Below are 17,122 nucleotides of genomic sequence, written 5' to 3'. Positions count from 1 at the left end.
TTACAGGAAGGATGGAGAATGATTTTAGCTTCTGTTCTGAAATAAAGAAAGCAAAGGAAAACTCACACCAATATTACTCTTTTATTGATAAGGAGATAAAAATATACCAAAAGATAGCAGCCAATAAATGTTAAATAAAATGCAATGTAAGTATGATTATAATTTAAAGGTGTATTTATTACTGTTATAAATTTAAAGAAAAAAATCGCCATTGGAAGTTTTATCTCTGAGGCAAGTAAGCAAAATGAAACACTTATGTATATAGGAGACATGAACACAGCCATGAAAGGGATAGCTGAATACATGGATATTTCTACAAAGATCAAAGTTTTGAACCAACACTAGAGAGAAAAGTATCAACTTTAATTTTAAGGTCAATACTGGAAATAATAGTTGTCCTTGTTAAAATTCACAGCAGAGAGTTTAAGGGTCTGGAAAGGTTTTATGTTTTAAAACAATGCTCCACGGGGATCTTTCAAATGTGTTCCATAAAAGAATTTATGCGTTGTGACATTCAATCAGGCTATATCAGGGCATAAGTAATTTATGAGAAGCGGACCAGCAGTTTTGTAAGGTACAGCAGTTCTTTGAAACTGAAGGACCACAGGTCGCAGCTAGTAAATTATTGATTTAATACAGTCTATTGCTCTTCTGTGACCTGTAAGAAGACATTGCTTTTCAAACTACCTAACTTGGTTTCTGAGAATAATTTAAACATCATAATTTTCATTATGCAGTGTATTTGATAATAAATTATACATTACACAAATAAAGAGACATATAGGAGATTTCAAGTAGCTCAAGGCTCTGTTGCATGTATTACGAAGCCTTACATATACCTGAACACTCCAAAGGTATCTCTATGTTATTGGATTGCTGTTCTAGTTCACTTTCTGCTAAAGGGACACTTGTTCTTCTTCTCTATCACACACTCATGGCCTGGCTCAAACCACAAGTAGAAAGTCTTCTTTATGACAAAAAAAAAAAATCCACAAAACTTGTTCTTGTCTTTCTTGTCAGCTTTATCATCACATATATAGTTCAAGAATAAAACTATCATTGGTATGTGATGGTTGAGTCCTCAGTGCATTTTGTTTAATGTATTTGGTTTCTAATTTTGTGGTTTGTGTGCATGTGTGCATCTGCTTTGTGTGTGTGTGTGTAACAGAGAGAGAGAGAGAGAGAGAGAGAGAGAGAGAGAGAGAGAGAGAGAGAGAGAAGGAGAAAGGGAAGGAGAGAGAGAAAGAAAGAGAGAAAGAGAGAGATAATATTTTCTATAATTGTTTTTGTTTGGTTAGGTTTGGCTTTTTTGTTTGTTTGTTTGTTGTTTGTTTTTCTGTCTCTGAATTTTCTTTCTTTAAATTATTTATTTATTTATTTATTTATTTATTCATTCTTCTCTAATATCTTACATCCTACTTGCAGTTTCTATTCTGTGCAATCCTCTTAGTCACTCCCGCCATCTTCCCCAGATCCACTTCTATTCCATTTTTCTGTAGAAAAGAACAGGCCTCGCAGGGATACTAACTGAACAGGGCATAAAAAGTTACAGTAAGAGCAGGCACAAACCCTTATATCAAAGCTGGATGCGGCAACCCAGTAGGAGGAAATGAGTTCAAGTATAGACAAAAGTGTGAAAGATAACCCCCATTCCCATAAAACCACCAAGCTACACAATCATATCATAATGCAGAGGACCTAGCTCAGACCCATAAGATCTCCCTGATTGTTGCTTCAGTCTCTATGAGCCCCTATAAGCCTGCTTATTTGGTTCCATAGGCTGTGTTTTTGTGGTGTCCTCACCCTCTCTTGTTCCTACAATTCTCCCCACCCCAGCTTTGCCTGGGTTCCCCAAGTTCTGGCTAATATTTGGCTCTGGTTCTCTATATTTACTCCCATCAGTTGCTAGAAGAATCCTCTCTGGGGACAATTATCCTAGACTCGAGTCTATGAGTATAAAAGAATATCATGAATTATTTTATTCACTATTTTTATTACCAGTTGTGTTTAGTTCTATCGAAGTATCCCAGGCTATCCACACTCTGCTTTCCGTCTATCCAGGCAGTGTCAAGAATGGGCTTTCTCTGGTGGCATGCACATTAAGTTGGTTAGCCACTTCCACGAGTTCTGTGCTTACCATTGCCGTAGCACATCTTGAAAATAGAACAAATTACAGGTCTAAGGTTTTGTGACTAGGTTAATGTCCCAATCTCACCACTGTAAGCCTTGCCTGGTCACAAAAAATAATCAGTTCAGGATCCATGTTCCCCTTCACTAAGAGACTTTACTAGGTCACCCTTGTATATTCCATGGGGTTTCCCTTGCATTAAATTTACAAATCACCCTGGAAATGCCCCCAAAATTCCAGTCCTTTCTCCCAATAATCTTCTTCTCCCCTGCTCCAACTTGGTCTCTTGTGTTCCCATCACCAACCACGCCCAGTCTATCCAAGGAATCTATTTAATTTCTCCTTTCCAGGGAGTTTCATGTGCCCCCCACAACTTTCCATTTTCTTAGCTTCACCAGGTTTATGGATTATAACATAATTATTATAGCATGATTATCCTTTAAGTAACAGTTAGTACCAACATATAGTGAGTACATACCATGCATGTATTTCTGAGTCTAGGTTATCTCACTCAAGAAAATATTTTCAAGTTCCATCCATTTACTTACAAATTTCATAGTGTTAAAGTTTTTGACAGCTGAGTAATATTTCATTGTGTAAATATACCACATTTTCTATATCCATTCTTTGGTTGTAGGACTTCTAGGTTGTTTCTAGTTTTGGGCTGTTATAAATAAAGCTGCTATGAAATAGCTTCTCAAAGAAGAATCTCAAATGCCTGGGAAATGGTTAAAGAAATGTTCTACATTCCTAGTCATCAAGGAAATGTAATCAAAATGACATTGGGATTCCATCTTGTCAGAATGGCTAAGATCAAAAGCACAAGTAACAGCTCATGCTGGTGAGGACGCCAAATAAGGGAAGCACTTCTGTAAGCTGCTGGGAATGAAACATTTTACAGCCAGTTAAGAAATCAATATAGCAGTTCCTCAGAAAACTGAGAATATATAATTTTTTGTTTATTAGAGAGAGACTGTAGGAGGAGCTAAGGTGGGAGGAGTAAAGAAAGGAAGAGGAGGAGGATGGAGAGGAAGAGGAGAAGGAAGAGAGGGAGCTAGAAGAAAGAGGAGAACAAGAGAGGGGGGACATGGAGGCTGATGTTCGCTTGTCTGTAGCAGTCAAAGCTAGTTGGTATATCTAGGTTGGGTATTGGGTTATACCTCTGATTGTATGGGCATCTTGTTATTGATCATTACCAAATATATAAAGCCTTTGGATAATTTAAGCATTAGAGTCTCCTCTTCCTACTGGGCCAACATGGATGATGGTATAATCTGGGCAATGCCCAGCCTTGTAGAAACAGTGTGGAAGATTAGCAAAGCCATATCCCACTTTGGTGTTTTGTGGGTGGCAACGTTTCTGGCTGGTTGTTTCTAGCTGCAGCACGCACGTGGCTTCATGGCCTCGGAACATGGTATGTGATCCAGACAGAGCTGCTGCAGCAAAGGCAGACAGCTTGACTGGCGGTCGTTTTTTAAATAATTACTACAACAAGAGACAAAGAGAGAGAGAGAGAGAGAGAGAGAGAGAGAGAGAGAGAGAGAGAGAAAGACAGAGACGGAGACAGAGGAAGGGAGAGGGAGAGAGGGGAGAAGAGAGAGTGCATGGAGCTGGATATGTAGATGGGAGGTGGGAAGTATCTGGGAAGAATTATGGAGGGGAAAAGCATGATTAGAATACATTCATTGTATGAAAAAATAATTTTTCAAAAAATGTAATTAAAACGAGAATTTCAACTATATGTGACTTTATACACATTCACTGAAGGTTGTCCCATGTGGATACAACATTAGCATGGACTAATGCTTCCAACTGGCATCAATTTGCTATTCCCTCAGTGGAATCCGGAATCAACACAGCCATCATATTTAAACATGATTCTATGGATAATACTCAAATGGTTAAAGCTACTCATTGTTCATATAGTTTTAACCCTCAGTACAAAGCTATAGTGATATCCAATAACCAAATAAACTGCCAAAATGGAGCTCAAGTCAGAGAGAATAAAACCAATGTTGTGTGTGGTTGATTAGTAGTGGATCTATTTGGATTTTGAATTGGATTTAGGCAATGTTCCGAGCATAATTTCTCCTAAAGAGAATTGTGTTGTGTGCTTTGGACATTATTTCCTGGCAGTCTGGCATTGCTAATTGAAGTTTACTTAGTTATCTAACATAACCTAGAGACTTTTTTTTAACGTTATACTGTTCTAAGCAGGAGTAAGAACACTTGTGACTGGAATAGCCATTTATAAGCTGCTGAACATCTGAATTGTAACAAATAAACTAGAATAGATAGAAGCTGATAAATGACCCTAGCATATAAACAGCAAATCAGTGTTTTACTTGACCTTGGGTCAGGGAGACAGAATAAGAATAATGGCCTGTTTTAGAAAGAGAATGTTAACATTTTAAATCCCTAAAATAATTTGGCTCTGTATGTACACCCAAAATATAATTTTCCAGTGCTGCAACGTAGTGATTAATTATAATTAGCTATGTAAACATTAGGACAGTTGCCAGGATGGCACATTTCACCAACATCAGTGTGTTAGTTTGCAAAGTGTGCTCTAGAGAATTCTGGTCCTATAAGATATGACTTGAAAAATAGTTTTCTATCATCAAAGAGTCCTTTCAAACATCCATTGAATTACCTAAACTGTAGTATCATATAAAAAATAGCATCTTGTGTCTTTATCTCATTTGTATATTTAATCAGAGAAATGTAACTTTTTAAAAGTGAAAATAGATTCTTATCACATACCATTCTTCCCAACCACAGTTTCCCCTCCCTCCACTCCTCCCAGGTGCTCCAATCTACCCTCTCCCACAGGTCTACTCCCCCTTTATTTATTCTTTAGAAAAAAGTAGGCCTGCAAGAGAGAACAACCAAACAGTACAGAACAAGATACAATAAGATAAGACAAAGGTCCTCATATTGAGGCTGAACAACGCAATAAATTTGAAGGAAAAGAGTCCCAGGAGCAGGTAACAGAGTCAGAAACATACCTACACCCACTGTTAGGAATCTCAGAAGAACACCATGATAACAGCCATAGCATATGGTCAGAAGACCTAGTACAGTCCCATGCAGGCCCCATGCTTGCCAAATTAGTATCTGTGAGCTCTGCTAAGTTGGTTCAGTATGTCTAATAACATACTATCAAAATATAACTTTATAACCTTTATAATCAAATTTCAAATGATGAGATTTCAAATGATGATCTGATAAGTCTTTCTGTTTGTAAGTTTTATGGTAAATATAATCTCTTTTCAGAAAAAGGCCAGTTTGATGAAATGATGAAAAGTTCATATACCTTTTAATCTTCTATTTGTTATGAGAAAGGAAGGAAAAAGCTGCCCTTTCCCCAAGTTCACTACTATTATGAAATTGAAATAAGAATATGTAGAGATGCTACAGGCTACTATTAGGAGATTCAGTGTCATCTATTTATATTGGATAAGCATAAAACAGATCTATTACACTAGATTTTTATCTCTTAGTATAACTCTCTCTTATATAATCACACACTTCTCAATTATTGCCAACCAGCATAATGTTAGGTTTCATTGCCTATGAATTTGGTCATGTTGACTAAGGAAACAAAGAATTACGAGGAACGTTTGTAGCACTGGTTTTCAACCTTCCTACAGCACTGGTGATCCTTTAAAATCAGTTGGTCAGGTTGTGGTGATCCTCAACCATAAAATTATTTTGTTGCTAATCCATAATGTAACTTTAGAACTGTTATGAATAGTAATATAAATATCTTATTTTTCAATGGTCTTAGGTGGCCCCTGTGAAAAGATTTTTGACTACCAAAAAGTCACAGATGCCCAGGTTGAGAAGTGCTGGTTCACATGATCTATAATTAATGACCACAGGACATCAAACCATCAGCATTCTTCATATATTCATGCAGAAATTCTTCATGTTTATAAGTAAAAATTTCCATCAAAGTTTGTAATGTGTGTGACACAGAATACCACACATGAAATAAATCAAAGTTGACAGGCTCAGAAAATGTGGGATGCCACATGTGTACTCATGACTTAGTCACAACGCTAAACCTGAATTAAAAGGCATCATTTTCATTCATACTTCCCAAATATAAAAATAAAACATCCTATCATGTATATTCAAAGTATGATTTTTAGGGTATAATACCTTAAAATTAGAAAGAAAGCACAATGAACCATTAGTTCTTTTTAAAAAACTTTTATTAATCAGCCAATTAATTACATCTCAAATGAAATCCCAATTACCCCCTCCACCACCCCCATCCCAAATCTGCCTTCTCGCCTCCCTTTTCTTGAAACACTCTTGTACCAACATCATTAGCAGCTAGATAAGGTTTTCAGTGCTGAAATAGAAATATACCTGGCTACTCTCATTTTAAGGGTAAGAGTTGATGATAACAACATATCATTTTATTGTTTCTTGAACATTCTGGATTTATTATTTTAGTTCCAAATATTTAATCTGCTTTTATTGAATATTAAAAATAGATGAAATAAGCTATCACAACCCTGGTCAATAAAAAAATTGATGTTTTGAAAATATTACTTTATTTTTTAAAAGTTTAAGTGGAAATTAACAAAAGTATAGACTTTTCAAAATGCTACAGTTCTTGGGATACCTAAATGTACTACCACATTTTAATAATAAAACAAATAGTGCATTATTTAACAAACTCCAAACATAAACCCTAAATCTTGTACTAAGTTACTATTCCTTTTGTGATAAAATACTGTGACCAAAAATAAAGGTTTAGGAAAAAACAAATTTTTTTCTGGCTCATAAATCAAGGTACAATCCATCATGGTAGATTAACAGCAAATAGCAGGAGATTGAGACAACAGGTCACATCGCATATTCAGTCAGGAAACAAGAAGAGATGAATATGTATGCTTAGCTTAGTTGCTCCTTTCCATATAGTCCAGGATCCAAGCACAGGGAGTGGTGCTGCCTACAGTGAGTATGTCTTCCCACTTCAATAATCGCATCATGATCAAATTGATAGTTGAGATTAACAATCAAAATGTACCCCTTGACAAATTCATACTCAGAACATCACTTGTAATCCTAATCTTCTATTTGTCCTCACCAAAGTCACTTCATTTTATAATGAAAAAAAGTAATATGCAACATTAAAAGTCTATGCAATCTCTAGAAATTCTAATAATTTACAAGTCTGAAGTCTGCCTCATCTGAAACTAAAGACAATTTCTTAACCTAAAACCTCTATAAAATCAAAAAGAAATTATGTTATTCCAATATTCAGTGTGACTAAATACTCCCACTCCAGAGTGGAAGAACAGAATCAGGGGATAGTAATAAATAACTAGACCAAAATATAGCACAGAAAACACTAAATAATAAAGCATTGTGTCCAGAATCAGAAATGGTATAAAATTTACTGGATGCCAATGGGTTTAGCCAGCCCCACTCCTCTAGCTTGTCTCCTATAACATCCATGGCCTCTGTCTTAGACTAACTTTACTTCAAATCTGTAGCATCCCTGGCAATCATAGCATGGTCCTGGAGTCTCCAGTCTTTCACAATTCCCCAAATTTAAACTTCCCTTTACAGCTTCAAAGAATAGACTTTGGAATTGGCTTTCTACTCCTCTTGCCACACATAGCCTGACTTCACTTATTCTCTGAAACAATTTTAGAAAATTTAGGACCACTTACTTGGTCAACACTATCAAGTTCTACTGCAAGCTAGAGATATAACCTGTCCTCCATAGACCGATACATCTTCTGTGGGACTTTTTCCTATTGTCCCAGTGTGATGACGGAGGCTTCAGACTGCTTTAATAATTAGAGCTGCCATTACAGAACCAGATATTTTGTCTCTTGAAATTTCTCTTTCAAACAAATTAGTTAACTTTTGTTTATATTAATCATTCCATTTGTTCACATCTAAAATGATATCTTACTTCCTGGTTACTCCTCCACAAAACCTCCATCCCACATCCTCATTCTCCTTCCTCCTTTTTGCCTCTATGAGGGTACTCCCCTACCCACCCATCCTCTTTTGACCCACCACTCTAGCATCCCCTGAAGCTGGGGCATCAAACCTACACAGGACCAAGGGCCTCCCCTCCCACTGATGTAAGGCAAGGTCAACATTTGTTACATATGTCTCTGGGGCCATGGATCCTTCCCTGTATATTCTTGGTTTGTGGTCTAGTCCTTGGGAACACTGGGTAGTCCAGCCAGCCAACAATTTTCTTCCCATGAGGTTGCAGTCTCCCTCTTCCAGTCCTTCTGCCAGTTTCCCACAAGGGTTCCTAAGCTCAGTATAATGGTTGGCTACAAGCATACACATCACCTTTGGTCAGTTGCTGGCAGACCCTCCCAAGGAACAGCCACATCAGGTACCTGTCAAGCGAGCATCTCTTGGCAACAGCAACAGTGTTTGGATTTGGTGTCTGCATAAAGCATGGATCCCCAGGTGGGACAGTCCCTGGTGACCAGCTTTTCCTTCAGTCTCTGCTCCTTTGTTGTCCCTGTTCTTCCTTTGGACAGAAACATTTCTGGATTAAAAACTTTTAGATGAGTGAATGACCCTGACCCTCAACTGGGGGCTGTGCCTATCTACTGGAGGTGGTCTATGACCACTTGATCTTTGAGAACGATGCTAAAACCATTCAGTGGAAAATAGACAACATTTTCAACAAATAGTACTGATTCAACTGGTGGTGAGCATGTAGAAGAATGCAAATTGATCCATTCTCATCTCTTTGTACAAAGCTCAAGTCCAAGTGGATCAAGGACATCCACATAAAACCAGATACACTAAATCTAATAGAAGAAAACGTGGAGAAGATCTTCGAACACATGGGCACAGGGGAAATTTTACTGAACAGAACACCAATGGCTTATTCTTTAAGATCAACAATTGACAAGTGGGACCTCATAAAATTGAGAAGCTTCTATAAGGCAAAAAATACTGTTAATTTTCTTTAGATTTAGATTCTATTAAATTTCTAGGATAGGCAAAAGAAAATCATATTCTTGAAATAAACACACAAAAAAATTTCCTTTTCAGTTTCTATGCACCTCTGAAATCTCTTGTGTCAAATAACAACTGTTCACATTTCCTGACTCATTCTTGTCTTCCATGCAACATGTTTTTAAAAACCTTTTAAAAATAGGTAAAGCCAAACCATAGCATCAGGCTATTGAGCTTCAATCATGATAATACATGAAGAAAAAACAATTTACCACAAACTCATAGACTTTTCTTTTTTAATTAATAAATGAATTTATTTTTATAAAAAATATTAAGAGTTTAATTATACCTAAGTAGTAGGCCACAATAGAAGAGATAGACATTTTCAAGAATGTGCATCTTGTAACTTAGAATGGAGTCCTTGCTGCAAAAGTCAGAGATAAACTGGTATTGAGATCTAGGAGAAGACATTCCATAAAGAACACAAAGGTTGGTACAAACTGTTGTGGAGGTGACCTTTATCACAGATGGATCAGTTAAGAAAAAAAGCTCAAAGAGGTGGCTGTGGTCACCAAGCAACCATAGTAATGGAGTATATGGATCTTAGCACTCAGCCCCCACCTCCTTTCATGCTGGCACTTAGTAGAGAAGAAACTTTAATGAGAGAGAATGAGAGAGAGAGAGAGAGAGAGAGAGAGAGAGAGAGAGAGAGAGAGAGAGAGAGAGGAAGAAAAAGAAGAGGAAGAGGAGGAGGAAGAAGAAGAGGAGGAGGAGGGGAGGAGGAGGAGAAAAAAGGAGAAGGAAAAGAAAGTAGTAGTAGCTGTAGTAGTAGCAGTAAGAATATAACTAGGCTACTTGTACAAGAATATTGCAGTATTCTAAGTGGAAATAGTTGGAATTTTGTGTGCAAATGATCCCAAAGAATGAAGTGAGGAATTGAATAAGGATATATTTTGTAATGGTCTTAGTGAATTTGTAGGATTCTTATTGAATTAATCTTTTTTCAAATTTTTATTAATTATTTTATCTATTTACATTCCAAATGTCACTCTTCCTGATCTTCCCTTGGCAAACCCTCCATCCCATCTTCCTTACCTTTGCCTCTAAGAGGGTGTTCCTCCACACACCCACCAACCTACTCTTACCTCACCCCTCTTACATCCCCCTTCTCTGGGCAACAAGCCTCCACAGGACTGAGTGCCTGTCCTCCCATTGACACCAGAAAGGCAGTCCTCTGCTACAGCTGTAGCTGGATCCGTGGATCCCTTCATGTATACTCTTTGGTTGGTGGTTTAGTCCCTGGGACCTCTGAGGGGTCCGATGAGTTGATAATGTTGTTCTTCTGTGGGGTTGCAGTTCTCTTCAGCTCCTTCAGTCCTTCCCATATCCTTTTGTTGAGAAGACATACCTTGAAAGACTTTCAATGAATCTGCTGACCAGTGAGTATACATGTAAGCAAAAGTGCTCCCAGCCATTGGAAAGGGAAAAGTTCTTATCAAAGATCCATCACTTGCTGTTGGAATGCTGCTGGGAAAAGGCACAGGAGGCAGGGACTCTGAGTGTATGTATTTTGGAAAACTCTTTCCATGAGGAAACTATAGGTATGGGTGTAGCGAGAGGTAGAATAAAAGAGGCGTCCAGCTGGCTCCTGGCTTCTCTGCCATGTTCCCGCACTAATGGTGGCACCCGCAGACTGCCTGGTGCTAGCTGGGTGTTCTCATCTCAGCAGGTTTTCTGACGTGATTGGAGCTCTTAAATTCCCTTCATGGCCACACCAGCCCTACGCCACGATCATCCACCCGGAGATCAGCCACCACACCCATCATCCAGTAAATCAAAACTCTTAATTTTTATAGTTAACCAATGGATTTATATATCAATAATATCTCAATATATAAGATACTCACACAATTTAGACGAGTTATGCTAATTATCCTAACTTTTTGATATGCATAACTACCTGAGACTACTAAACCACACCAGTTCATGTCTGCCTCCATCTCACCTTTTTTTTCTCCCCCTCCTCCTGCATCTCCCTCTCTGCCACCCTTAGCTCCGCCTCCCATTTCCCTGTCCAATCACAAGCCTCCTACTACAAATAGATTGCACAGGGAAATTTCTCCCACATATGGGGAAGAAAATTACTTCTTCACATAACAGACTATAAAGTTTCTATCCCCAGCTCAAAGACATTTTTTTAAGTGAAACTTCCTTTTCGCTCAGCTTCCAAGATACTTTATAGCTTCTTTATTCAAGAGCTTTTGGTGCAATCTATGTCCTCATTTCAGTCGCTCCTTGTTTATAGTTTTCTAAGTTGTCTCTCTGCTTGAAGAATACGAGCTCTCATGGATATATGAATATTTAACAGCATCTTAAGTTTCTCTGTGTAGGAAACCACAAGTTATATCCTCACCATGAATCTTAGTGGACCGTATGTCTTCTAAATGACAGGAACACTTTCTAGTAATTTATCAGATGCTTTCAGCTTCATCTTTTTTGGGAAATTTGTGTCTAAGGTAACAAGTGAATCAGTTTCAATGCACAATGAACTGATTTGACTTCAAGGCAGATAAAGATTGGAGAGGAAAGTCAAGACTTAGGGCAGTGCTTCTCAACCTTCCCAATGCTATGACATTTTACTATAGTTCCTCATGTTCTGGTGAACCCCAACCATAAAATTATTTTGTTGCTATTTCATAACTATAATTTTTCTACTATATAAATTGTAATGTAAAGATCAAATATGCAGGATATCTGATATGCAACCCACAGCTTCAGAACTGGTAGCTGAGAGTGAGGAAATGTATTTTTAAACCATCCATCCATGTCCATGTAAATAAACAATTAACTTGGCAGCAGCATAATTACAGTAAAATCTGAGTAACATTACAACACCTGACAGCTCTCTTATGTCTATATATGCTTTCTCATCATTACAATAATATGATTAGATTTACAAGTTTATAAATGAAAGGCCATCATTATTACTTTTAAAAATAACTTGTAAGACAGTTATATTGCTTTGCTTTAGAGGACAGTAAATTCTGAAGCTTATAAAGTTTTATACATACTTCATTTTTTAAAAAAAATACTTAATATTAAAGAGACTCGTATAAGCGTGGAAAATAAATTTTAAGTTTAAAATTTATTAACTAAATTTTTGTAGATTGAGAAGATATTCCTAATTTAAATTTTTGAGTGTTTTTTGTAAATGTTTTATTTTATTATTTTTATTCAACAGCACCCTGTGGAAGTCGTTCAACAGGTTCAGAAGGCACAGTGCTATCACCAAACTATCCCAAAAATTACAGTGTAGACCACAATTGTGTTTATTCGATAGCAGTTCCCAAGGAGTTTGGTAAGTAAGATTCATCTCAGCGTGCCTTCTTCATTTCTAGACATGCCTGACTTTCACTACATGTTATTTGAGCAGTTTTCATAAGACTATCTACTGTTCACAAACTGCTTTACTCTGCAATGTTTTAGGTGGTAGCTTTGTGATAAAACTGAGGTCATTTTATTTAATCTGAAACAACAGTCAAGTGCACAGGTGAACAACAATACAAAAATGAAAACAGGATTGTTTTTTAATTTTTAAAAATAAAAACATCCAGTAACCTTGCAAGTGCCTTCTTATTGGGATGACATAAGATGAGAAATTACTGGAGCAGAAAGCAAAATCTGCTAAGCAATATATACATAAATTCAAACATATAACTATTGCAACTGTAACAGAATTATTTATAAAACATATCAGGTTAATAATTTATTAACACATTTCAGAGTAGAAACATTTTGATTTAATAAAACTAAGTTCTAGAACAATGACTATAAATTTGACAACAAAGAACAGTTTAGATCCTCTTGTTAACCTGAAAATCTTTCGTATATTAGCACTGAGAGTATTCTGTGTCCTTTGCTGTCTCAACATCTGCCTGATTGACTGTGGGTCTTAGAAGTCACTTGGATGGCTTAAAAAGTTGTTTGCCCTGAGGTCCAGCTGGATTTGTCCCAGATTAAGCTTTGTTCATGCATAGGTAGGCAAGGGAAATTTAATGAGCAGTAAAGAGTTGCAAGAGTGGCTGAAAGTTCATAATCTTTTAAAATTCAGATTGACAAAGGATTTGTGGTAGCCATCGTGAATGTCTGGGTCTAGGTGACTCAGTACTCTATCAGAAAGACATGGATTTTTATCAGTAGACACCAGTAGATAACAACTTATTTCTGCTGCTAACACATAAAATAAGCTGATGTTTCCAGTCCAATTTCTTGAAACCAGATACTACCTATACATTCTCCTTTCCTGCCTCTAAATCTAGTCTAAGACTCTCATCTTAATTGAGAGCATGGCCATCAGACCTCCACTTTATCATTGTGCTAATGCTGGCTATGATGCTGGCATTAGCAAGATGTCAGTTTCAGTACTGTGTGAAGTATGTCTTCAAGCCAACATACTGATCGATCTAAACATGTTTGAGTTTTTTCAGTATTGAGGACAGTGACCTTTTAGAAAGAATATCATCCTCTTATGTACAGGTCGGAACCTCATGGGTATTGCCTTTGTGCCCAACAGCATCCTCTGCCTTCTAGAATTTTATGAATCACAGATGCAAAAAACATTACATAGTTGCTGACAGACTCCAATGAATGATTGTACAGAAAATGCATAAGTTCCCTTTGAAAGCTAATAATTTTCTCTGTTCTCCTCCCATTGGAGGAAGCCATGTGGCCAGAAGAATAAGAAAGCAAAAAATTAGGCATTTTATTTTTTGACATGTATACATGTCATTCACCATAGTGATATTTGACTGTAGTTTGTATATATTTTACAAGATTAAGAAGAATATAGATTGCAATAATAATTACTTAATAAATTTCTAATTAATGTAAATTTTATTTTGGCAGGTTAATATTAATTAAATTTAATCCTTTTAGCTTAAAAATAATACCATATGGAGATAAGCATGAATGATTTCTAAAATAAATCTTGAGTTAAGTGTGCTTTGGTTTATTAATACAAAAATTAATTTTGTTTTATAAATGTTCCATATTCTTTCAATTTATAAGTTTAAACATATGAGTTCTTGTTAGAGAACCTTGCTTCTCTTTGGGAAATTTTCATGAATTCTTTATTTGGGAATGAAAATTCTGTCAACAAGAAAGAGCTGTACAAAGGAAGAGAGATGAGTGTATCAGAAGTTTGTTTCTTCTACAGCGTGCTCAAATACCCTGGGCATGAGAGTGCCAGCCTAGAACCTGATTTCTGGATTCAAGTTTTCACTCAACAACTTATTGTCATTGTTGCTGTTTGACAAGTTACAGTTTCAGCCCAGCCTGACTTTCTCATCTTCAGAACAGTGATGATAACTGCTTAAACCACGTCAGAAAATGCTTGGCATACCTTCAAACACATGGTGACTCCTTTGTTTACATTCACATTCATACTAAAGCTATACCTACCCTCCCCCCCAAAAAAAGAAGAAGAAGGTGAACAAATCAAATGACCTAGATATGCAGTTGAACTAGTTCTTAATATTCAAATGGCTTGAAAACAAAATAATTATTTGTTATTTGTATTATTTAGTTATGAAATCCAATGTTAAGCTGTATAAATAAATGTCAGATTCTCAAATATGTACACATCCAGCTCTTTCAATTGTGTTGCACAGCTTACTAAGGGCAAGGTTGTGGGATTAAACACAGACGGGTCATTTCATTCTTCCTGTCTTCCTCCAGCTCTTTGGTATGAGATGATTAAGCAATGGTCAGTGGCTCCCTACAAATCAAATTCCTATTTTGCCTCTGTCTGCTCTCTTTCTCACTTTGCCATAACTCCCTGCTATTGCCACATTGAGCTATTTCTTATTGCGTTTTCTATTGTTTTATCACATATCTCTTCTCACATTTTTCTCTGTTCCTGTCATTTGTTTCAAATTATGATCATTCCCTCTTTTATATCTTTTAGATGGGAATGCTCTTAGAACTTGACTTGTAAATCATTTAGCACATTCTCTGTCAAAAACACTCTGTTCATTGGTTCCCGTTGCCTTTTGAATAGGAGCTGAGGCTCTGGAATAGTTACTGTTGGAGAAAAATCATATATTAACACATTAAAAGTGAAAAATTCTATGCTATTCATAAAAGATCATCTACAATATGCTATATTACCTCTCAATAATTCCTCAGTGTAAGAAAAGAAGACAATTGTTTCACACTGCTCCAGAGGGGATGATGTGCTTCCCACAGCTTGTGTGTTATCTGATCATACACATTTCTGTGTTTTTGCCTGGGATTTAGTTGAATTCATATAGGATACATATGTACATAACTTGATTCTGCTTACTGAGACCAGACTGCTACTCAGTAAATACCGATAATCCTCGTACTCTGGGGAAGATTGACAGTTCATAATGTTTCCAGGCATCTTATTGGTATTAAATTGAACCTCACATCTTAAGGCAATTTTCCAATATTTATACTCTAGGTTTCCAGTTCTATTTCCAATAAGATTAACAATTTGTTAGTTGGATAAAGTTTATTGGTATTTTGCTATTGTTTTATAGTATTAAGCTATTTGATTTGACTCTCATATTAAAACAATTCTTAGCAAAGTATATTTTAATTTCCTACTTTCAATTGTCAATCATGATGAGTGTTTTTTCAAGTAGTTTGAATTCTTAATTATTCATGCATTAATATGTGAGAAAATATGCAACTCAATTTTATTTTGACTTCTGTACAGGTAAAATACTGTAGATGGTGTAAATTCTTAACATGATATAAGAAAAATTGTGTTATTAATATAAACATTTAACAAAGCATCAGGATCTAAGTAAGTAATGACGATCTGTAATGTGGACTTAGTAAAACCGGTCAGGAAATGTGAATATCTATTCCAAAAGTTTGCTGGAAAATAAAGCAGAAATGGGGTAATTGACAACTTCAGCCAGAAATCAAAGGGTTTTTGTTTGTTTTGTTTTTGGATTTTTCTCTTAAGATGAATTATACTGACATTTTTATTATAAAGCTCAATGAGAAAAACACTCCTTAGAGGGATATCTCCTAGTTGAAGATACCTGTCTGAACAGTTGGCAAAGAAATCCTTTAGGCATGGAGGAGATAGAATTTAAGAAAACTTGAGCATCTGCTTTCGTGAACAGGAATAGTTTATAATAACATAATCAGCTACACAACAATGTAGGTTTATTGGTGTATTAGAGCCATAATCTGTCTCAGTTTTCCAACCTTGATATCCCTTCAGTGCCCTTCAAATCCCTAATGCAAGGTTCTCTGTAAAGCACAGTGCATGTATACTCAAAAGCTGCTTTAACTATATGCCACACACTTAGTAACTCCAGGAAAGATTTGACTTCTTGGGTTGGTGGCTGAGTGACTGATGCTGCACTCATCTCTACAGGGCATTGTTGGAATCCTGTTTGTCTCTCAGACTGATAATTAGTTTGCTAAATCATAATGATAACAATTATTTAGCGCCCACTTAAATCAGCTTGGTATCACCTTGCTTCTTAACCATTTAAATCTGTTAAGGTCATCTTTCACATGTGATTATATTTTTAAGCTTTTGTATTGCTGTAAGTTTGGGGGACAGAATTTAATTAAAACAATAAAGTTCAAGCTATATTAACATAATTTTAAATGGAAAATTTAATATTAATCATCACATAAGTGACATATAAGGTATTCATTATAGAAACTACAAACTTAGATTAAAATTTTATGGAGAAGTCTAACTTTTAAAATATGTTAAATATTATATGTGTATAGTGACTTAATTTTCTGGACAGATCTCTAGAGAGTTCCATCTTCTAAAAGCTCATCATTCAACCTATTTCTTAGTACATATCATCTCTAGACTAGTTTTTGAGGGAAAATATCCAGGAAATGGGTAAATGGATATAAAACTTTCTCTTGTCCAGTCAAGCTTTGCTTGTCTCTTATTTGATCACTGGCTCAGTGTCTTCATTACACATGTGTCATGTTCCTAAATCTTTAAATCACCTGAAGATTTCT

The 17,122-nt window shown here is 36.2% G+C and overlaps 1 protein-coding gene across 1 annotated transcript in view; it reads left to right on the top strand.

Annotated features, from left to right (window-relative positions):
• Positions 1-17,122, top strand: part of Csmd3 (CUB and Sushi multiple domains 3) — a 942,208-nt gene that overhangs the window by 696,051 nt on the left and 229,035 nt on the right. The window contains 1 exon segment of the mRNA XM_076912208.1: positions 12,333-12,449. Coding sequence (XP_076768323.1) covers positions 12,333-12,449 — 117 coding nt within the window.

Source organism: Arvicanthis niloticus, chromosome 13 (genome assembly GCF_011762505.2).
Source record: "Arvicanthis niloticus isolate mArvNil1 chromosome 13, mArvNil1.pat.X, whole genome shotgun sequence".
NCBI classification, from domain to species: Eukaryota; Metazoa; Chordata; class Mammalia; order Rodentia; family Muridae; genus Arvicanthis; species Arvicanthis niloticus.
The sequence above is the reverse complement of the archived record's forward strand: the minus strand, read 5'-3'. Positions and strand labels throughout refer to the sequence as shown.